Source organism: Sus scrofa, chromosome 6 (genome assembly GCF_054392235.1).
Source record: "Sus scrofa isolate SSC_HxYL_T2T_F1_AM1 chromosome 6, Sscrofa_HxYL_maternal_Yorkshire_Landrace_v2.0, whole genome shotgun sequence".
NCBI lineage: Eukaryota > Metazoa > Chordata > Mammalia > Artiodactyla > Suidae > Sus > Sus scrofa.
In genome coordinates, this window is record NC_139388.1 from 91,023,319 (window position 1) to 91,047,547 (window position 24,229).

Genomic DNA, 24,229 nt, shown 5'->3' on the forward strand with positions numbered 1-24,229 from the left:
TGGAGTGTCCTGGTTGGAAAAGCCTTTAAGGATCATCTGGTAGAGCAGCCTTATTTTTAAATTTTTAATATTATTTTTGATTCATCTTTTTATTTATTAGGATTTTTATTTTTTTTCCATTATAGCTGGTTTACAGTGTTCTGACAATTTCTGTACAGCAAAGTGACCCAGTCATACATATATGCATATATTATTTTTCTCACATTACCCTCCATCATGTTCCATCACAAGTGATGGGATATAGTTTCCTGTGCTATACAGCAGGATCTTATTGCTTATCCACTCCAAATTAGCAGCCTTATTTTAAAGGTGAGGACACTGATATTGGAAGGAGTGACTTGCCCAAGGTGCTGATCACCAAGGGGTGATCCTGTGGTCTGAGAGGAATTAGACCATTGAATTCCTGATCCTTCTCTAGGTCTTTCCCCGCAACAGCCTAAGGACGTTTTCTGCATGTTTGGGTTGTGTAGTGGTCTTCATGGAGTGCTGCTTCAATGTAGTGGGTTGGGTTAGGTGAATTCTTTGTGACCTGAAATTTACTTTGGTGCCATTACTTGAAAGTTACCCAGTCCCCGCTTTCTGATCTCCTTCGTGCTGGTTCCCTGAGAACCTCCTCCAGGAAAGCAGGATCTGTCCGTGGTGCTGAACTGGGATCTGCCTACTTCAACAGATTAGGGCTGGTCTGAAAGTCCTTCCCACCTCCATGCTTCCCTTGAACTCTGTCCCCCTTCACCACCTGTTCCAACTCAAAAAAAATGTTGCTGTTTGGGGCCTGTGGCTCATAAGTGGGCGTGTGCTTTGCATCTCTGGTTGGCTCTAGCCACTTCAGGGAGAAATCAAGGGGGGAAGAAATCTTCCATAGAGAGAAAAAGTGGGATGGACGAAGAGAGCATTTTCTGGGTTTATTTCTATGCAAGCCCTTTCCCAGCATGCATCTGCCCTGAAGTACCCATACTCTTTCAATAAATCCTTGCTTTTTCTTAGGTTAGCCAAAGTTGGCTGCTGTTGCTTGAAACCCAAAAGGCTGAATATAATAAATATAAATGTCCTTTGTAAAATGTAAGAACTAAAGACCACAGTCCTGAGCAAAGCATTTGAAGCCTTTTGCCTCCTCTAACCAAAAAATTGGGCAATATCTCAGGCCTGCGATGCTCTTTCCTCCACACTCCTCTTCTGTCCTGGGCATTACATTTATCCAGAATGTTCTCTTGCCTCTGAAAACCTCCTGCTTAACCTCTGATTTTACTCAGATTCTACTGGCTTAGGGCAGTCTTCTAGGACTACCCTGGCAAGGCTAAGTCAAGTGCCCTGTGCATAAGCCTCAAATGATATATGCCATTCAGTTATTTGACATGGAGCGCTGAGTCTCCAGTTCAGGATGGAGAGCACCCTGGCTGCTTTAAGTTCTTGAGAAGAAGGAGGACAAAAACAGTGGGACCAACCTGGGTGTGATGCTCTCTGGCTCAGTCTCACTCCTGAGAGTGTGGCCCTATACTCTGGGTCTCTTCCCCAGGATCCCCAATAACACCCATTCTCTGAATGCCTGGGCCCTGGTTGAGCCCCTGCTCCAAGCACTGAGGACTAACCTCACCCCTGCTGAATCCCTTTCTCTCTCTTCCTTTTCTGGGGTACCATGGACTTGCTGGCCCCTCGCCAACTTCCTGCCCATGTTCTACTCTGTGTGGGTTCACTTCTTGCCCTCAGTGTCCCTGCCAACAAGAATCTTGAACAACGGAGGCCAAGGAAGACAGACAGACAATTTCCTCCAGGTCCAGTTCTGCCATATCCACCTTTTACTCCCTCTCCATCAACTCCTGTTGTGCTACTTCCCTGAACATGGCCAAGAAACTAGCTCAACTGCTAATTATATGTACATGTTAATGAATGAATAAAAGAGTGAGCAAGGGATTGAATGTCCAAACAGATATTCCCAGAATTTTCACTCCCTTAAGATCACTTAATCCTAACCCTAGCCCCTCCTCCCCTGTTCATCTTACTTCCTTTTTTTTAAAATTAAATTTTATTGGAGTATAGTTGACTTACAATGTTGTGTTAGTGTCAGGTGTACATCAAAGTGAATCAGTTGTATACACACACATCAATTCCTTTTCAGATTGTTTTCCCATATAGTTATTACACAGTATTGAATAGCTTTCCCTGTTCTATACAGTAGGTCCCAGTTACTTATCTATTTTATATATAGTAGTGTGTATATGTTAATCCCAACCTCCTAATTTATCCCTCCCCCTAGTGTTTCCCCTTTGGTTACCATTAGTTTGCTTTCAAAATCTTTGCATCTGTTTCTGTTTTGTGAATAAGTTCTTTTGCATCATTTTTATTATATTTTGCTTATTAGTGATCTCATGTGATTTGTTTTTCTCTGCCTGACTTATTTCACTTAGAATGTTACTTTCTAGGTCCATCCATGTTGCAGCAAGTGGCATTCTTTCATTCTTTTTTATGGCTGAGTAATATTCCATTGTGTATATGTACCACATCTTCTTTATCCATTCTTCTTGTCTGCCTAAGACAGAAATCTGGCCCTGCCTAAATCCCTACCCTGACCTAAGCATCTCCCCTTCCAATGTGCCCACCTGCTCCTGGCAGTTCCTGGAACACTTTCTGCTCCTTCAAGCCAGACTTGCCTACGAGCTGCTCCCTTTTACTATATAATCCTCTTATCCCTTTCTCAGTCCACTTTCCACAGAACAGACGAAAGAACTTTAAAAACTTGAGCTCAATGGCATCATAACCCACTTAAACCTTTCCCATGGCCCTTACTGCTCTGGGATGAGGCACTAGGCCTTGGCACAGCCAACACTGTCTATCCTGACCTGGTCCTTGTCTGTTTCCAGTCTTGTTTTAACCATACTGGTGGCCTTTGTGACTGAGTTGTTCTAGAAACTTCCTGCCTCAGGACCTTTGCATAAGCAGTTCTGCCACCAAGGAGTGTACTTCCCCCTACTTTTTGCTTTACTGGCTTTTCTGACCCTTCTGGGCTCCATTCAAATGGGTCCTCAGGGAAGCCTTTCCTGCCAGTTCAAGCCCTGTTGTTTAATCTCACACATTTTCCTATTTATTCCCTTAATAGGATGCACCCCAGTTTCAACTTGTACATTCATTTGTTTGAGTGTCTTACCATCTCTGCCACCCCCAGAATACAAGCTCAGTGAGGGCAGAGAGCCTCTGGTTGTTCACAGTGTCTAGAACAAAATAGTACCTAAGCAAACATAATGAACAAATGAATATGTGAAAACACAAAGTGGAAGGTCCTCAGGGCCCCTGAGTGAGACAGACACCTGGAAGCAGTGTTTCCAGGAGAGGCTGACAGGCAGATTCTCTCCCAAATGCCTGTGTTCTCTTTGTTGAGTGAGAAAGCCAACAGGAATGCTGTCCTCATGGCTATACATTCAGAAACCCATACCCTATTTTGGGATTATATTTAATTCCACTAGATTCTACCCATCACTTCTCCAAGGAAGATCGCAACACTTGGCATTATCAGAGGCCTGAGGATGCAAGCATGTCAATGCACCAGTGAAATGTCAGGTAGAGCCCCTACTTCCTGCATGCCCTGAAAGGCTCCTATCCAATGGAAGACCATTTTGTCCTTTACATGTTGGGTAGGGCATGGTGTAAGGGAGGTAGGGAGATCCCTGGAGGCCCAAGGTCTTTGAGAAATTGGAGGCACCACCAATACTAGCCCACCTGTCTCTTAATAGGAACTCGCTACCGTGTTCATCACATGACTGGTCAATCAAATGAATTCATCTGATTGGTTGAGCTAACTGGAAGCAGTTGCTGATTCGTTCTTCCTGTGACCCCCTTGTGTGACAAATATTTGTTTGCTCAGCCCTGGTATATTGTAAGGCATCTTCCTGTCCACTGTTTATTCATTCTGCCTATAGCCCACATAACAGCCTAGCAGAGACCACAGCCCTTGGGAGCATCTAGGATATTTGGCTTTTCCAAGGTTAAATGTTACTGTGATGAGAGGTTGAGTCCTGGACTCAAGTCCCTCCAGAATTTTTCTGTTCCCACCAAGAAGTGGAGAGCCAAGGGATCTGACTTGACCAAGTTTTCCATGAGACTTGTCTCCTGAGCCCTTTGAACTGAGCCACCAGCATTGGGCACCCCTGTGGGCTTAGGGGGCTATAGTCACATCAATAAGACCCTGCTCTTTCAGAGTCCTATGAACCAGAGTGTGCACTTGATCATACAGAGGGCCTCTGAGGTGTTTTCCCCAGGTCTAAGGATAGTATGAAATTCACCCCTGTTTCACCTGTCAGGCCATATGCTCAGTTCTTCATTGGGAAGGACCCAAGAGACTAGACCAAGCCCTTAAGGAGAGGCAGACTCACAGGCCCCATGCCAAGGCCACGAACAAAGGTCCAGTGACAGGACCAGTGCTGGACTATGGACCGTCACTGATGGTACTGGCCAGAAGAGGGGTATAGGCTCAAGGAGGAGCATCCAAAACAGAGCCACTGCCCTATCCCCACCGGCCTCCTCCTGAGGCCACCTAGACAGGTGAGAGAGTACAGGTGGGGCCTTTCCTGGCCTCCTGACAGGGCTAAAGCAGGGCTGACAGAAACAGCCAGATGTGCATTGCTACACTAAGCATCGCAGCATGAGACAAGCTGTGAGTACCAGTTAGGAGCAGGTATTTATAGACAGATCTACAGCAAAACAATTCAACCTGTACTGTGAAATTGACTGAGTTTACACACTTGTACTTGGCAATACTTCATGTTCCAAATGAGTATGATTTTAAAAGCCACAGTTTCCAGGAGTTCACGAATTTCATAGATTCATCATCCTTTGTAGATCTTTCCCAAGACAGAAGAGCGAACAAGAGATATTGTCATTTAAAGAAAGAAGAAAAGGCAACAGCTTGTTCAGTGAAAACTGCTTTCTATATAATGTGTCTTAAAAAAGATTGGCTGCATTTTCCAAATTGTCAGCGATGAGCCTCTGGCTGGTGAGGAGGGAGTTGGGAAGTCTGTGCACCCTGAATTGTTCATAGAGGCACGAAGTGGAACCCTGACACATCTTGCTCCTGTCATCAAATGGAAAAGAAAACTGTTATCTGATTCTTGGAGTGAAGCATCAGTTTTCATGTTCATAGAGCATTCATCTCCATAGAATGAGTTCAGGCCAGACAGTTCACACAAGACAGCACGGCCGCAAGAGAGGGATAGGCATGAACCCCCATGTGGGATTCTGGAAAGGACCTCTGGAGCAGATGATAATATGGGAATTAAAACCATTGGTTCAGGGCTTCACTGTCTAAAAAGCCCCTGCAGAACCCCCATCTTGGGGTGATACCTGCTGCCTCTGATCCAGTGTGTCTTCTGGGCCAGCCCTGGGCCAGGTCCTTTATGACAATTTTCTCACTGAATCCTCACCATGACTTGGAGGTAGGTGCCATTATTATTCTCATTTTGCAGATGACGTAACTGAGGCTCAGGGAAAGAGAGGGGCTTACCCAGGGTCACACAGCCAGAAGGTAGGGGAGAAGGACAAAATCCCAGAAGTGCAACTATGGAGGTGACGGTTATAGGAGGTAGCTGGTATGGATGTACAGGGTAATGTAAACCTCCATGAATCCAAATTATTTTGGTCTTTTTTTTTTTTATCTTTTTAGGGCCGCACCTGCAGCATATGGAAGAAAGATTCCAGGCTAGGGGTCACATTGGAACTGCAGCTGCTGGCCTACACCACAGCCACAGCCACATCAGATCTGAGTCACATCTTGCAGCCTGTGCTGCAGCTTGCAGCAACACTAGGTCCTTAACCCACTGAGTGAGACCAGGGATTGAATCCACATCCTTACAGATACCATGTCATTTTCTTAACCTGCTGAGCCACAACACAAAGTCCTGAATTATCATGCTTTTTAATTGCTCTAGTTTACACAGCTTCCAGGAACATCCAGCTCCCACCAGGTACTCTTACTCCAGAGCTTTTGCTGGTGCAAGGATCCAGTCACAGTGACACGACACCTCTCCTTTCCCTCAATTCTAGGAAAGCAGGATGAAGGGTGAACAACCATCCAGGTGCAGCCAAGGTTAAAACCACAGCTGAACAGAATTAAGTGTCCGGTGATCTGCCCTTAGCCTTATTTTCAACCAGCGTCCCACAACAAAATGAAGGTGCAAACCATATTCCTCCTACTTCCCACCCCTCCTCCACCTCCCCTCAACTTGGACCCTGATCCCAGACCTTGAGGACTAGGAGTCTGGTGATCTGTGTCCTTATGTTGCCTGCTCACCGAGTTGTGGAGAAGGGATGGGCATGGAGTTCATTAGAAGTCCCAGAACTCCAAATCCACTCTCCAGGTTGTTAAGAGATGACTGAGGTAGGCTGCCTTGGTTTCCCCAAGGTGGTCTAAAGAGGTCAAAAGGAGAACAGCTCAGAGAGATCTTGATTGGAATATGCTCTAGGTTTATTGAGCAATCAATTGTCCTCAGAGATGGTCTTCAAGGACCTCTGTCAAATCCTTGGTTCTTAGCTTGGTTCCTTAATGCACTTAGGAAGCAAAAAAGGGCCATTCACTGCTGACCAAATGCTGCTCCCAAATCATCCAGGGATGTCACTAGAGTAAGCTTCGGTCAGCCAGGTCTTGAGCTCTTCACCTGTGAAGGTCAAGCCCAAAACAAACTGGAGAGGATCCTGGGCTTTGGAGCAGAACACCCCTGAAATTGAACACTGAGGGGGCCCCAGGATTCTGATACAGACGGGCACATCTGAAGGGAAGCCAGGACTAGATCTTGTTACAGCAAGAATACTGCATTTATGGAAGAAGGCAGGGGAGTGATGCAGATTATACAATGTGTTAAGCTTCCCAAAGTTACCCCTTCATGAATCAGTGTTAGAATTCTGACTCTATTTTGTCCTGGCTGTGAACCTCAGCTGTATTCCTTCACCTCTTTGGTCCTTAGTTTTATTGTCTGTAAAATGGGAGTAATGTTGCAGGGCTGTTGTGTACATAAAATGTGATTAACATTAGTAAGAGCTCAGCAGAGGGCAGAGCCCATGGTGGATTAGCAGTTGCCAGCTAATTCAGAGTCCCTGGGACTGGGACCTTGAGGACTATTTATGTTGTCTATTTCTTCTTAAATGTAGACTGTGCTTTCTCAGAATTTGTCTATTTCATCAAAGTTATTGAATTTATTGGTATAAAGTTGTTAATACTATTTCTTTATTATCCTTTTAATATATGTAAACTCTGTAGTGATGTTGACTATCTTATTCCTGGTATTGGTATAGTGTGTCTTTTTTATTCCTCACCAGTTTACCTAGAGGCTTATCTATTTTATTGATCTTCTTAGGAACTAGTTTTTGATTTCAGTTATTTTCACCATTATTTTTGTGCTTTCTATTTTTATTGATTTCTACTCTGATATTTGTTACCTTTTTCCTTTTGCATGAGGATGTGGGTTTCATTTGCTCCTTTTTCCTATTTTCTTAAGATGTATTCTGAGATCCTTGATTTTAGAACTTTCTTCTTTTCTGATATAGTCATTTTACTACAATGAATTTTCCTCTAAGTACTGCTCTGGTGGCATCCCACACATTGTGATATGTTGTATATTTATTTTCATTAAATTAAAAATACTTTATAATTTCTTTTTTGATTTATCCTCTGGCTTATGAATTATTTAGAAGTGTATCATTTGGCTTATAAGTTATTTAAAAATGTTTCATTTGGCTTCCAAATATTTGGGAATTTTCCAGATATATTTCTGTTATTAATTACTAATGGAATTCCACTGTTGTCAGGGAACATACACTATATGACTTGAATCTTAAACTTATCAAGACATCTCTATAGTCTAGAATAGAGCCTATCTTGATAGATGTTCAATACACATTTGAAAATAGTGTGTGTTCTGCTGTTGTTGGGTGGAATATTCTATAAACGTCATTTAGATAATATTGGTTTATAGTGATGTTCAAGTCTTCTACATTCTCTCTTATCTTATGTTTACTTATTCTGCTAATTATTGAGTGAGGGATATTGAGATTTACAACTTTGTGTGTCTATTTCTCTTAGAATTTTTGTGGTATTTTTAAATTATCTCCTAAAAAATCTTTGAGGTCAGTAGAGATTTTTTCTTTTTCATTCTTGTTATTGATGAATTGTTTTCTCCCTCTCTCTTTTTTTTTCTTGGTGAGATTTGGCTAGATATGTAAATTACACTGATCTTTTTAAGAATCAGCTTTTGTTTTCATATTTTTCTCTATTGTTTTCCCATTTTTGGTTTTAATGTTTTCTGCCCTATATTTATTATTTTTTTCCTCTTGCTTGTTTTGAGTGTAATTTGCCTGTGCTTTTCTAATTTCTTAAGGTGTGATCTCATGAAATTATTTTTAGTCCCTTCATCTTTTCCAATAGATTAATTGTTATGGATGAAATTTTGTCCACCTCAAATCCATATGTTGAAGCTCTAACCCCCAGTGGACTATTTTTGGAGATAGGACCTTCAAGGAGTTAATTAAGGTTAACTGAAATCACAAAGATGAGGCCTTTATCCAATATCTGGTGTCTTTACAAGGACACAGATAAGTGTGTGCACAGAGTAAGAGCCATATAAGGACACAGCAAGAAGGCAGCCACCCACGAGCCTGGAAGAAAGGGCTCACTAGAGACAAACTCTGCTAACATACTGATCTTGAAGTTCCAGCCTTCAGAACTGTGAGAAAATAAATTTCCAAGTCTGTGGTCTTCTGTTATGGCAGCATGAACAGACACATGCATTTAATGCTAGAAATTTCCTTTTAAATACTGCTGTACCCCCCCAATTTTTATATGCCCTATTTTTAATGTTCTCTTCATCTTTAAATGTTTACATCTCCCTTAAGGTTTCCTTTCTGACATTTTAATTGTTTAGTCTCCAAATATTTGATTATTTCCAAGTTATATTTCTGTGACTGATTCCTAGCTTCAATTTACTATTATCTGAGAATATAATTTGTATTATTACTACTATTCTTTTAATGTGCTAATGTTTGTTTATGGTCTATGATATAGATGAAGGTACCATGTATTTTGCTGTTCATGGGTGGAGGGATCTATAAATATCAGCTAGTTCAAGTTGGCTGATAAGAGTACTCAAGTCAAATACGTCCTTACAGATTTTCTGCCTATTCAGTCCATCAATTATAGAGAGAGTAGTGTTGATATTTCGAGCTGTAATTGTGAATTTTTAAAATTTCCCTTTCAGTTGTATAAGATATTTTCCTTAAATATTTTGCAATTCTGTTGTTAGGTGCATGCACATTTAGGATTTCTGTGTCTTCTTGGAGAACCGTTCCACTTATCATTATGTAGTGTCCTTCTTTATGTATGATAATATTTCTTATTCTGAAGTAGATTTGATCTGATAGTTATATAGCTACTCCAGCTTTCTTTTAGTGTTTGCAAGTTGTATGTTTTTCCATCTTTTTGATTCTGACCACTTTATATTTTTATATTTGGAGAGATTCTATTGTAGACAATGTATAGTTGAGTCTTGTTTTATTATTCAGTCTGAAAAACCTCTGTCTGTTAATTGGTGTGCTTAGTCTTACATTTATGGTGATTTGGTATAATTGATTTGAAATCTATCATCTGTTAGCGGCTTTCCAATTGTTCCATTTGTTATTTGTTTCTTTTTTTTAATCTTTTTCTGCCTTATCAAGTTAATTGAGCATTTTTGTGATCCTACTTTTTCTCTTCTATTTCCTTCTTTTTAACATTTCAGTGGTTCCCATAGGGTTTACAATTTACACTTTAATTAATATGAGTATACCTTAAAATAATAATAGACTACTTCATGAGTAGTATAATGACTTGGCAACAATATATTCCTGATTCCCATCTTTGTACCACTTTTGTCATATGTTTCAGTTTCATATATGGTATAACCATATGAACCATTGTTGCTATTTTTCTTTAGGCATGTTTTAGAGCTATTAAAAATAACAACAAATTAATTTTATCTTTATTTATTTATACTCTCTCTTTGTGTACATCTAATTTTGTACTGATATAGTGCTTTTGCCTAAAGAATTATCTTTAATAAGTCTTAGAGTAGATCTGCTATCAATAAATTTCTTCAGTTTTTGTTTGCCTTAGAAAATACTGATTTCTCCACATTTTCAAGGATGTTTTCTTTGCATATAGAACTCAGTTGACACATTTTTTTCATATTTTATTTTTGCAGCACCTTGAAGTTAGCGTTCCATTGTCTTCTTGTTTGCATGTTTTCTGACAAGAAGTCCACTGACACTCTTAACTCTGTTCCTCTGTTTGTATGTCTTATTTCTTTGGCTCTCTTTGGGTTTTGTTTGTTTATGATTTTCAGTATTTATTTTTTTCTTTTTAGAGCTGCATTTGTGGTATATGGAAGTTCCCAGCCTAGGGTTGAATTGGAGCTGCACCTGCCTGCCTACACCACAGCAACAGCTGTGCTAGATCTGAGCCACATTTGCAAACTACACTGCATCTTGTGGCAACACCAATCCTTAACCCACTGAGCAAGGCCAGGGATTGAACCCGCATCCTCATGGATACTAGTCAGGTTCTTAACCAGCTGAGCCACAATGGGAACTCATGGTTTTCAGTAACTTGAACTTGGATTTATTTGCCTGGAATTTTGGTTTTAATTGTATATTCATTAAAATTTTTTGATATTGGCTTTGTTTGATGTTCTCTGAGCTTTTTGGAACTGTAGGTTGATATCTGTCATTATCTTAATAAACTTCTTAGACATTATTTCTTCAAATAGTTGTCTTTTTCTTTCTCTTTTGTCCTTCTGAGACTACACTATTTTACATTGCTCAACAGTTCTTGGACATGCTGATTTTTTAATCTTCTTGTTTTTGTTTTGTTTTGTTTCAGTTTAGGTAATTCATTGACTTATATACCAGTTCACTGGTTTTGTCCTCTAATATCTCAAGTCTATTGCTAAACCCATGGAAGGTATGTCTCATCTCTGTAACTGAGGTTTTTGTTTTTTAGTATTACTGCTTGTTTCTTTCTTAGCATTCCCTTCTCTGATGAAGATAATCATTTGATTGTGCATGTTGTCAACCTTTTCATTAGTATCTTTAATATATTAATTATGGTAATTTAAAATTCACTGATAAATCCAATACCTGTGTCATATCTAAGTTTTGTCTTGATAATTGTTCAGTGTCTTTTCTCTTGCCTTTTCATATGCCTCATGCCTTTTTATTGAAAGCTGGACATCTTTTGTAGGATGACAGACAGCAAATTAAATATTTTTTATGATTGGAGATATGTATACCTTTTCTTCTGTTAGACCTTTAATGTGGGAGTATGTGTTAATCTAGTCAGCAGTTGACTAGCCAGGCTGGGTTTGAAGTCTGTGGTTGCTATGGTTATCCTCAGTATACCACAGGTTTTTTATTCTCCTAGTGAAAATTAAGGCTAAGATTTTGACTGACTTTCTGGAGGTTGGTTTCCAATGTCTGCTCCCCATGCACTTGCCTTTGGGTCTTAACTTTGTGCTGTACCCCAGAAATAACCTGTCTCTTAAAGCTCTCCCAGACACAATCCATTGTTATTTTTACTCAGTCCTTGCTAGCCAGTGTGGGAGGATGTATTTCTGATGATGTGATTAATTTTCAGTCTTAGACAAGTATTATGTTCCTAATGCAACAGTTTTTGTTTCTTTATGCTCTGTGGTTAAGTCTTACGGTTTTTAGAGCAGATTGGCCTGGGTGGAGTTTTTGAAGTGAGCAGTATCCTTTATCTTGCCAGCCCTAGGGAGGCTTCCTCAGGAATCTCCATGATCTTCCCTAGGCATGCCTGGGCTTTGAGAAGAAAAAGGCCAAACTAATTTTTTAAAGTTTATCTGTTTATTCGTGTAGGGTTACATTCCTATATACCCTAGATATGTGAATGCTTAGGTTCTATTTCTCCCTGCAGACACCTGTCTTTCCCCAAATTCAGGTTACCTCTTTGTACTGTGATATCAGTTCTCTGATGGTCCACTGAGAGTGAGAGTTTCCACGTTCTGGGCCTCAGTCTCTTTATCTTCAAAAGAGCAATTCCCTCCTCCCAACTCCAAAGCTCTACCAGTGAGAAGTGAATTTGCTGACCTCAGGCTCTCTCTGATAGAAGGCTGCAAGAGGGCAAAAGGCCAGGGGCTAAGTGACCTGCATTGTGGTTATGAGCAGTGTATTCCAGGGAGAATACCTGAACCTTCTGTCCCCACCCCCACCCCTGCCATGGGACCTTAGGGAGGACAGAAGAGTTAATGCCTGAGATGCTCTAATCATGCTGCTGAAGCCTGTCTCCTCACCCATAATTAATTCAGTTTGGTAAAGCGGTATTTACACTGGAAATTTAATTGTCATTTCTGATGGTAAAGGAATTGAAAAATAAATGGAAAGTGTCAGACAATGCATTAGGGTGGGTGATGGAGTGGAAGCAGCAGCCGCCCATGCGACCTCCTCATTGGGTGATTTTCAGACTCATACAATTAACCAGGTTAGTGGCTCCATTACTGCAGGATTAAGATTCAGGGATGATGGGGTGAGAAGGGTGGGAATGAGGGGGTCTGAGCAAGAATAGGAGGAGACAGATTCCAGCGTGGAGGCAGAGGTGATATTTAGTATCACCTAGCCTTAGCCCTGAGTCACAGATGAGGTGGTAGGCTCACAGAGGGGCAGAGCCATGTTCGTGATGATACAGGAGTGGGGAAGAAATCTCTTAGTCTTAGCAACTCTATCCCAGAACCCAGCCACCGCCACTCTGCCCCTCTGCTCAAGCCCAGAGATGTTGGTGGTAGTACCCACCTAAAAAAGGAGCCACCTCACTGAAGCTGATGGTCTCTGTCAGAACAATGTGAATTTACATCTGAGAGTTTTCAGGACAATGTGAGCTCATGTCTGAGAGTTTTCAGAGAGTTGTTATCTTCCGTGGTATCAAGTCATCCCAGGGGGCACCTGATACTAGTGAAGACTGGGATTCTTTCACCAGACTGGATGTTCCTAAAGGCAGTCTGTTTCCCCGTTCATATGAGGACACCTGAAAATAGCCCTATTTCTTTCCTTAGATTCTGAGACACTAAGTGAAGAATTGTGTGTCTCTCTCTTCAGCCCCAGAGCTAATGAGGACTTAAGAGCCTGTACTCAATTCTCCTCATTTCTTTTTTTCTTTCTGTCTTGATGACAACAAAACCTGGAATGAGAATAATACTCATCAGGTCCCCAGTGACTTGAAAGGGCAGGTAGCATGAGTAAACAATAAGACTTAGAGGTTTAAAACCATTGAGATTTGGGTCTGTTTGTTACCACAACATAGCTAGCCTAACCTGACTGATACAAAGAACAGGATTTGGGGTTGGAGATATAAATTTTGAATTCATCAGGAGCTAAATAAATCCACATTTTTAAAGATGACTCTGAGGGAGCGATTTGGGAGAGAAATGCCCCTTGCCTTTCTTTCTCTGTCCTTAACATGAATGAGCTCACTATCTTTCCCCTAAAACTGACCTCATCCTAACCTCTTCTCATATTCAACTCAGGGTCTTGGCCAACTCTGCTATTTTCCTCTCTTGTCAGCACAGATACATAGATCTCAGTACCAGTCTCCCCCCACCAACCCCCCCTGCCACGGACATGATGCCAGATATATCAGTTGTATGTGCTGGTTAAGAACATGGGCTGTGGAGCAGGTTGCACTGGATTCAGGCTTGGCGTCTCCCACTTACAAGCTGTGTGTCTTTGGATGAGTAACTTAACCTCTCTGAAGTTTGGTTTCCTAGAAACAAAAGAGGGGGCCATTCATAGAACTTATAGGGAGGTTATGATGGTGAAATGAAGTATTTGAAGTGCTGAGTACAGAGCTGGGCACGCAGTTAGTGCTCAATATATGCTCATGGATGTTAGCTCATTTATTTTCTGGTCAAGTCTTATTTTTTGTGTCAACTTTAAGAATGTTTTTGAAATAGATTAACTTTAAAATCAGTAAAATATGAGTAAGCAGATTGCCCTCCATCTTATAGGTGGGCCTCATCCAATCAGTTGAAGGCCTGAATAGAACAAAAAGACTAGCTTCCCTGAGCAAGAGGAGATTCTCCAGCAGACTGCTTTCAGCCTCATTTGCACCAGCAGGTATCCTGGGTCTCTGCTTGCTGCCCCACACTACTTTCTGTTCTCTGTAATCAATTCCTGATAATAATTCCATTTCTGTCTCTATATTTATAATCTATTGGTCCTGTTTCTCAAGAGAACCCTGACTAATACAAATATTGGTACTGAGAGTGGTTCTAGAGGTACAGAACCTTAAGGGTGAACTATTTTCTGAATCAATTCTAGGGTTTTTTTTTTTTTTTTTTTTTTTTTTTTTTTTTTTTTTTTTTGTCTTTTGTCTTTTGTCTTTTGTCGTTGTTGTTGTTGTTGTTGCTATTTCTTGGGCCGCTCCCGCGGCATATGGAGGTTCCCAGGCTAGGGGTCGAATCGGAGCTGTAGCCACCGGCCTACGCCAGAGCCACAGCAACGCGAGATCCGAGCCGCGTCTGCAACCTACACCACAGCTCACGGCAACGCCGGATCGTTAACCCACTGAGCAAGGGCAGGGACCGAACCCGCAACCTCATGGTTCCTAGTCGGATTCGTTAACCACTGCGCCACGACGGGAACTCCGAATTCTAGGGTTTTTTTGAATTGACATTCTGAATCTGATTAGATTTAAGGACACTAGTGACTCTATTTCCAGTAGTAAAAAGAGCACTGAGAGTCCATGGCATGACCTGGCAGTAGAGTATGAAAAATACCACAACTGCATCCTCCAAACCAAACACTTATAAGAAGCAAGAATCTAAGTGACCATGTATACCGTACACTCAAACGTTTTTGTCAAACTAGTGAATATAATGAGATTAGGTGGTTGTTCCTAATGTCACTGGACAAAGTGGGGAAAGATAAAGATGAGCTAAGGAATTTGAATTCCCAACTGAAGTGAGAGAAAGTAATCAGAAGGCCTCTATGTCTGCCCAGAAAGAGACTCCAATATCTGGTAGTCATAGGACTGAGATTACTGACAACAAAACCCAGGACCTCATCCTGCAAGTGGTTGGTCTACAGGCAGATGGAATTCCCAGACTCCCAGAGTGTCTGCTGCTCCAGCGAGAGCATTGATGGGGGAGGAATGGGATCCCTAAAATTGGAAAGGGGACATGTGGGAAGATTTTGATGAAGATGGGGATTTTGAGCCCCTATACTCTAATGAGTCTTTTTGGCAGGCAGAATCAGCCTCTTCACCTGAGTAGAAGCAGTCTCTGCACCTCCATCTGAAGGAGTTAACCCTGCATTGCCCATGAGCAAACTACAATGTTCTCCCGGAGTCAGTTGGCTGGTAAGACAATGCTGATTCTCCCCAGTACCCTCCTCCATCCCTCTTTGCTTCTAGACTTATAACTAGACCAAGTGCCAGCAGCCCCTAAAGTGAAGTACAACGTATGACTCATGATGAGCTATGCTACATTCCAAAAGAACTGCTTGGATTTTCTAATTTATACAGACAGAAATCTTGGGAACATGTGTGGGAATGGATCTTAAGGATGTCAGATAATGATGGAAGGAACATACAGTTGCATTAGGCCAAATTCATTGATATGGGCTCACAAAGGAGAGATGTTGCACTTAATGTTAGAGCTCAGGAAGTTAAGATGAGTCCCAACAGTTTGGTGTATTGTCTGAAACATGGATGAAAAGGTGGCCCAGAGTGAGTGAGTTAGAAGTGCTGACCTGCCTTGCTTTAACACAGAAGAAGGGATTCAAAACTTTGGGAGACTGGAATGTTAGAACAGATTTGTCATTTAAGACCGGCTCACCCACCTTGGGAGGAGCCAGAAGACATACTGGTCACTACAGAGGAGAGAAAATGAAGTCGTAAAGGGAGCCCCAGGGCTCCTTGAAGGGTTCTGTGATTGCTCTTCTTTGTGGTCGCTGATTTAGGAAACTTAAATGCAATGGGAATAATTGGGTCCTGGGGTGGCAGAGGCCAGCAAAGACAAGGTGGGCATGGTTCTCAAAACAGACACAGAGCCAAAGCAGCATTTGGAATAGTCCAGCTCTTACAGACCATGATCCTGGTGTTCCTAGAAGTGAAATACCTGGAAAGCCTACTGAATTCTTTTTTTTGTTTTGTTTTGTTTTTTGTTTTTTGTTTGTTGTCTTTTTGGGGCCAAACTCACGGCATATGGAGGTTCCCAGGCTAGGGGTCGAATTGGAGCTGTAGCTGCTGGATCCAAGCTGTATCTGCAACCTACAGCACAGTTAAAAAGCAATGTCAGTTCCTTAACCCACTGAGGGAAGCCAGGGATCTAACATGCATCCTCACAGATACTAGTTGGGTTGGTTACTGTTGAGCCATGACAGGAACTCTAGCTTACTACATTCTTACTTGATCTATGTAAGCATAAAAATTCTAGGTCAAGTGAGCAAAATTCTAACCTGAATCATAGATACAGAGTCACGCCTCCACAAGAGATTCCCAGACTTGAGTCAGTTTACAGGGAGGCTTGAATGAAGGGGAGGCTGGGTGCCCTTGAGGAAGGACCCTGGCACTCTGCCAAAAATGTATACAGTTAATCTTCCTCCTAGCCTTTCCTAAAAGGACTCTGGCCTTTTACCAGAGTAACCGTCTACTGGGGGAAAGGAAATAATCAGATCTTTGGGGGATTACTGAACACTGGCTCTGAACTGACACTAATTCCAGAGACCCAAAATGTCACTGTGACCCTCCAGTCAGAGTAGGGGCTTATGGTGGTCAGGTGATCAATGGAATTTTAGCTGAGGTATGGCACACACTGGGTCCAGCAGGTGCCTGAGTTTCTCTAGTTCTGGGATGCATAATTGGAATAGATACACTTAGCAACCGGCATGGGTTCCCTGACTTGTAGAATGAGGGCTATTATGATGTGAAAGCCAAGAAGAAACTACTAGAACTACCTAGAAAAATAGTAAACCAAAAGCAATACTGCATTCCTACAGCAAGTGCAGAGATTAGTGCCACCAGCAAAGATTTGAAACATGCAGGGGTGGTGATTCCCACCACATCTCCATTCAGCTCACCTACTTGGCCTGTGCAGAAGACAGATGGATTTTGGAGAACGCCAGTGGATTATCATCAGCTTAATCAGGTGGTGACTCCAATTGCAGCTGCTGGACCAGATGTCCTTTTATTACTAGAGCAAATTAACATATTCTCCGGTACGTGGAACACAGCTATTGATCTGGCAAATGCTTTTTAAAATCATACTTGTCCCGCTGTGTAGCACAGGGAATTGTATCCAGTCACTTGTGGTGGAACATGATGGAGGATAATGTGAGAAAAATAATGTATATATATATGTGTGTGTGTGTGTATGACTGAGTCATTTTGCTGTACAACAGAAATTGACAGAACACTGTAAATAAACTGTAATAAAAAATTGAAAGTAGAACTTCATAAAAAAAGGAAAAAACAGGGAGTTCCTATCATGGTGCAGTGGAAACAAATCCGACTAGTATCCATGAGGATAAAGATTCGATCCCTGGACTCGCTCAGTGGGTCGGGGACCCAGCGTTGCCATGAGCTGTGGTGTGGGTTACAGATGCGGCTTGGATCCCGTGTTGCTGTGGCTGTGGCATAGGCTGGCAGCTGTAGTTCCTAGCCTGGGAACCTTCATATGCCATCAGTGAGACCCTAAAAAGCAAACAAAGAAACAAAAAACCCCATGCCTGGCCATAAGAATCACCAGAAACAGCTTTCTTTCACTGTCCTACCTCAGGGATCTTAATCTCCCTCCCACAAGACATCACATAGATCTATTACGTTGGTGGCATACCTAGTGAGCAAAAGTAGCAACTATTCTACACTTATTGGTAAGACATTTATATGCCAGGGGGTGGGAAATAAATCCAACACAATTCAGGAGTCTTCTATTTCAGTGAAATTTCTAGGGTTCCAGGGATTTGGGGCATGTTGAGACAGGCCTTCTAAGGTGAAGGATAAGATGTTGCATCTGGCCCTTCCTACAACCAAAAAAAGGAGGCACAACACCTAGTGGGCCTTTTTGATTTTGGAGGTAACATATTCCCATTTAGGGTGTGTTACTCTGACCCATTTATCGAGTGATCTGAAAAGCGGAAAGTTTGGGACACATAATAAGAGAAGACTCTGCAACTGTGCAAATGGTGCTGAAAACTGGGTCACATAGTCCAGCAGATCCAATGATGTGTGAAGGGCCAGTGGCAGATGAGGATGCTGTGTGGAGCCTGTAATGAGCCCTTATGGGTGAATTGCAGCACAGGCCTTAGGGTTTTGGAGCAAAGCCTTACCATCTTTTATGGATAACTACCCTCCTTTTTAGAAATAGCTCTTGGCCTGCTGCTGGGCCTAATTAGCAGAGATTGAACACTTAATCATGAGCCACCAAATTATCATGTGACCTGAGCAGCCCCTCATGAACTAGGGGTTATCTGACCACCAAGCCATAAAATTAGACATGCACAATACTCCAGAGTCAAATTGAAGTGTCGTTAGGCCAGGCAGGCCCTGAAGGCACAAGAAAGGGACATGAAGAAGTGGCCCAAGTGCCATGGTCCCCAATCCCACCTCACCGCCTTGCCTCTCTCAGTCTGTGCCTATGACTTCATGGTGAGTTCCCTACAATTAATTGACAGAGGAAGAGAAGACTCAGGCCTAGTTTACAGATGGTTCTATGCGATATACCTGAATGGGCAATGCAGCACTATAACCCCTTCTGGGACATCCTCAAAGGATGGAGGTGAAGGGAAGTCCTCCCAGTGGGCAAAAGGGGCCAGATGTGCTATTGTTTACCAATAGTTTGGCTGGATGGTCAGGTATTTGGAAGAAACATGATTGAACAATTGACAAGAAATCTGGGGAAGAGATATGTAGGTAGACCTCTCTAAATGGGCAGAAAATGCAAAGATATTTGTGTCCTATGGAATGCCCACCAAAGGGTGACCTCAGCAGGGGAGGATTTTAATTATCGAGTGGATAAGATAATCTGTTGCATGGATACCAGTCAGCCTCTTTCCCCAGGTGCTCCTGACATCACCTGCTAGGCTCATGAACAATGTGGCCATGGTGGCAGGGATGGAGGTTTGGTGTGGGCAACATGGACGGGCACTCACCATGAACAACCTGGCTATGGCCAGCAGTAGAAACCAATACTGAGTCCTCAATATGGCGCTCTTCTTCAAAGCGATCAGGCAGCCACTTGGTGGCAGGTTAATTACAGTGGACCACATCCATTGTGAAAGAGGCAGTGATTTGACCTTATTGGAATAGACACTTTAGATACTAATTAGCTTTCCGTGCATGCAATGCTTCTGTCAAAACTACCATCCACGTGCTCAACACCACAAATTAATAGAGAAATGCAAATCAGAACAATGAGGTATCACTTTACACCAGTTATCTGGTGTTGGGTCCTGTGCTAACTGTCCTGTGTCTGCTGGCAATGACCCTCATCATACCTTGGGACTGGAATGGCCCACTATCCTCCCAATGGAGAGATGAGAACACGGGAGGGGAAGCAAGGACCTCGGGGTCATGCGGGGGCTGCTGAGATCGAGATCTAAACTCAGTGCCTGTGAGTAACCACTGCACTTGGTGTAGACCCTTCCGACTGCCTGGGTGAAGTCCTTGTCCTCATATGATAATGAGGAGGCTGAGGCTAAGAGGAGAGGAGGGACCCCCCCCCCCAACAAACTTTCCACCACTGGAAAGTCCTGTGGTGGAATCTGCTCAGAAGGTGGGAGGGGTGCGTGAGTGCTTGCCTGCCACACTTACACTCTCTCACACTTACACTCTCTCTACTGCCCTCCTGGCCCTTTAGAGGAGGAAGAGGGACTCAAAGGCTCACCCCAGGACCACGGTGTGGTCTGAGGGGGATGCTGTGGGTCCTGTGGGGTCTTAAGTGGGATGTTGGAGGCTGGGCTGGCTCCAGCTAGATCTGAGTGCAGAGAGAACTGGAGTTCGACAGGTCTGGGGATCCCAGGCTTCTGTTTACCTTTCACCCCAGATCTGCTCTGGCTGCTCCTCCCCACTTAGCCCATAAGTGCCCTCAGGGTCTCCCCATGGCCTCCTCCATCACTGTCTATCTGTCACTCAAGAGGGCTACCCCATGGCCAAGTGCAGGACTGGGCAGCTGGGCCCCAGCCAAGCCAAGTACCTGAGGTCCAATAGCTGGGCCCTGCCCCACCTGGACCTCAGGATCTGAGTTCTCATCACCCGTGGTCATGCCCTGTCACCTGTGCCATCATCCCAATGGCCCCCACCCTGCCACCCTAGGGTGGGCAGATACTAACCAGCCCTCCCTGAGCGCTCGCTCTGCACTGCATGGAGTATACAGCCTACTGCACTTCATTCTCACAACCAATGGTCCTACTGGGGAGGAACTGTCACTGTGCCCATTGGAGCTGAAAAAAAAGAGGCTCAAAGAGGGGAACTCAACAAGCAGGAAGCGAGGGACCTGCTGACTCCCAGGGACAGACCTGCACCTGCACCCCATCACCCACCCCCCAGTTATCCTCAGATCATCTGTCACCAGACCCCACATCCCATGCCCTACCCCTGTTGAACTGCTGCCTGCATCTTGTCACCCCACCCCCTCTCCCTCACTGCGCATGCACAGAGCATGTGCTCATATACACCCTTGGGTGCATTCATGCATACACACACAAACATACACACACGTTCACATGCAACCTGCTCATGCACACATGGACAGGCAAACACATCCATATGACAGCTGTGGCCACACCTGCTCCTATACACACAGGCACAGACACACATACATACTCACTCTTGTGCCAGCTTGTGCGCATGCGCGCACACACACACACACGTGCACATGGTAGCCCTCATCCCAGATGCATTGTCACATCCACATTCACTCCCCAGGCTCTCTTCACCCCTCTCCGATCTCCTCTAACTCTTGTTTCCAGGTGTGCTGTGAAATTCGCTATCAGATTTAAAGCTGAGAGAGAGACAAAGCCGAGCCGAATTTCATTTTAATTGTCCATAGAAAAACCCAATTTCTCAGGTGATAATTATAATGATTAAAATGTCTGTTATCAGAACGGCGGGGGGATGCACTCACTGCTGGCTTCAAGACAAAGAAAGAGCAGGGAGTGTGTCTGATGCAGCACTGAGCTTCGCACTCCCCAGCTGCAGTCCCAGGAAATTCTGCAGGAAAGTTCTGGGGATGGGAGAGGGTGGGGATGGACAGGGAGCTCAGTTCAGGGAGCCAAGGGGATAATGGTTTAGGGGACAATTAGATAAGCAAGTGACCCTTATCTGCCTTGGCTAAGAACCTGTGGCCAGGCCCCTGGGGACAAAAGAAGCCAGCATGGCTGGACTTCCTGTGACCTGATGCTTGGCATGAGAGATGGATGTTTTCAAAGAAGCGGGTGACTTTGCCACATTGTGGGTATGGAAATCAGAGGGATTGCCAAGGGTCCTGCTGGGCACCCCCACCCCAGGCCAGTCCTCCATGACCACGAGCCCCCTTTCCCCACCAAATACCCCCACCCAGGGCTCAGCTGAGAGCTGCTGTCCATGCCAAGACCCCTCCCCAGCCTCCACCCCTGAGACCCAGACCCTTTGCTCTAGCTGCCCCCAGATACTCAGACACTGGGTCAGAGACCCATAGAATGTCAGGCTGGCAGTCCCAGGAGCATCTGGTTCACCCTGTGAGGACACAGGTGTGAGCAGTGGTCCCTCAGCAGCATGCTATGCCCTCCCCTCCACGAAGCCCCCTGGGACCTAACTTGGGGGGCCGCTCTTCTCTCAGCATCCCTTCCCCTGCTTCCTGCCTTATGTATCTCCCAGCAGATTCCACAAATCCAGGGCTAGAGTTTGATTTACAAACTTCCTGGGGAAGGAGGGCAGCATCTGCCCTTTCCATGACTAAGAGGTCGGATGATTTACTCTCTTTGCTTCCCCAGAGGGATGGTTTTGGCTCCTCTGGGTTGAAAACTGAGACTTACTGAAGCTTCTCTTCCCCAGGAACCCACCTGGTGGCTTTTGGGGGGACAACAGAGCTGGAGGAGCCACAGGCATCCCAATGCAGTGAAGAGCAAACCTAGACATGGTTGGGAGGAAAAAGATGGACCTAGGGGTTGCCAGGGGCCTGGGTTTGAATCCCTGCCCCACCTCCGCCAAGCTGTGTGACCTTGGGATGGTCACTTAATCTCTCAGCCTTGATTTCCTCACCTGCAAAATGGGAACAATGACATCTGTTCCCTAAAGTGACCAGGCTTAGATGAGAAGTCATATCAAAAGACCCATTATATGATAAGTGCTCAACTGATCTGAATTCTCCCCTCTAGCCCATTTGAGACTTTCCTGACCAGATCAGCTCTGGGTCTCCCCCTGGGTTTCCCCAAGTTCCCTTCCTGTCCAGGCCCTTCTGCCCCTAGGATTTTGATCTTGTGTTTCTAGAAGTTTCAGCCTCCATTGTGACTGGCGGGAAAGGTCCTGCCTGCAAGGCTGTGCTGGCAGGAGCCCACTGGCCGGGCCGCCGCATGCTCAGCATTCCAGGCACAGATGGCGGTTCATATGCCCAGGCATTATTTAGAGTGTGTCTGCTTCTCTGCTAATGAGTTAACAAATCTCACTGTTAGAACAGGCCCTTGGCCAAGGAAGGAGTCTCCGGGGTGCAAGGTTCTGCTTGATCTAACTGGTCAGCAGAATTCTTCACCATGTCTGATTGCTTTTAGGGAAAGAGGGACTGGCAGAGGCTCTGACCTTGTTAAATGACTCAGGGCCTGATTGGTGGGGGGTGTGGCTGGGCTCAGAACCCTGGTGGGAGTCAGTGGGAACAGCCAAGACTGGGCCTGAGGACCCCAGAGAGCTGCACAGCATCCTGAAGGGAGGTCCTGATGCTGCTCAGAAGCCCTGAAACAGCTCCTGCACTGTTACCAGCGGCAGCATCCAGAGGAGCAGGGCTCCTGAGTCAGGCCCTCCAGAACCTACCCAAACCTGATATCCAGGGCTGGCCCTGGGCAATCCCAGCAGTCCCTCTGTCTCCTGAGCCTCAGTCTCCTCCCCTGTAGAATGGGAGTGGCAATCCCTCCCTCACTTGGTTGTGCTGGTTAAATAATGTAAGCAAAGCCCCTGCATGATGCCTGACATATAGTGGGTCCTCCAGGGGGAAGAGGCCGTGGTTCCTGGGAACCACACTGTGGCCCCATGAGTTGGGTCAGGTGTGAACTTGGGGGCCTGGATGTTGGATTTAATGCCTGCCTGGTTGGTACCAGAGTGTGACTTAAAGAAGAACCTATGCTTTCTGTACCTCAGTTTCCTCATCTATAAAAAGGGATAATAGTAATACCTCCTTCATAGGGTTGCAGCGAGGGTTCAAGGAGATTATATGTATAAAGTGCTTAGAACAGGGCTCACAGAGAGCCTGAACGAAGGTAGTGTCTTCATGGTTATTTCCTGTTGCTGTTGCATGGTCCAGCCTTTACCTGAATGGGCCTGCAGACCTACGCAGGCCTTTTGTCCCCTGTGGTTTATTAAAATTTGTTGTTTCCTCTTGGGTCTGCCCTGCCCTCTTTCTGCTACACATTCTGATCCACTACCACCAGTGCATGCACATACACAGATACAGACACACACACACACACACAGACATACAGAGAGACACACCACACACACACACACACACACACACACAGACGAGAGACACACCACACACACACACACACATACACACACACACACAGCCCTTTCCTGGCTCCTATGACTGAGGAGGCTCAGGACCACCTCAGGTTCATACCTTTTGATAAAAGTGCAAGGAGGTGTCTCCTTTCCCAGGGTGAGGCCCCATCCTCACAGCAGTGTGGGTACCACCCCCAGGAGTTTGGGACCCTAGTCAAAGCCAGTGGGATTTTTTGACACTCAAAGTTATGGGGATGTTGAAGTAATAAGGGCAATAACTGCCCTCACCCAGCCTTCCCGTCCCCCACCACAAACAGAGCTCAGACCCTTCCTGGCGTCAGAACAAGGTTCCCCTCCCCTTACTCACCCCTCTCCAAACTCCATGGACTTGTCCCTGGGGCTTGTGGTTCTTTTTCTTCCTGATGAATACATAATCACTTCCTAGGATGAGTAGAGATGATGGTTGTCATAAAATAGGCTCATTACATCCCTTTACACAGAGCCATTTAATGAACATGCAGCCAA

General features: G+C 44.3%; 1 protein-coding gene across 2 annotated transcripts in view; it reads right to left on the reverse strand.

The window, feature by feature from the left end:
- LOC146402643 (uncharacterized) overlaps positions 1–24,229 on the reverse strand; it is a 69,638-nt gene that overhangs the window by 26,493 nt on the left and 18,916 nt on the right. For both annotated transcript variants that reach the window (XR_014807371.1, XM_084963629.1), the window contains 2 exons: positions 24,072–24,145; positions 19,168–19,311 (listed from right to left, as the gene is read on the reverse strand). Coding sequence is in view for 1 of the 2 variants with exons in the window: in XM_084963629.1 (XP_084819755.1) it covers positions 19,168–19,311; positions 24,072–24,145 (218 nt within the window). In the remaining variant the exon portion in view is untranslated. The remainder of the gene's footprint in view (positions 1–19,167; positions 19,312–24,071; positions 24,146–24,229) is intronic.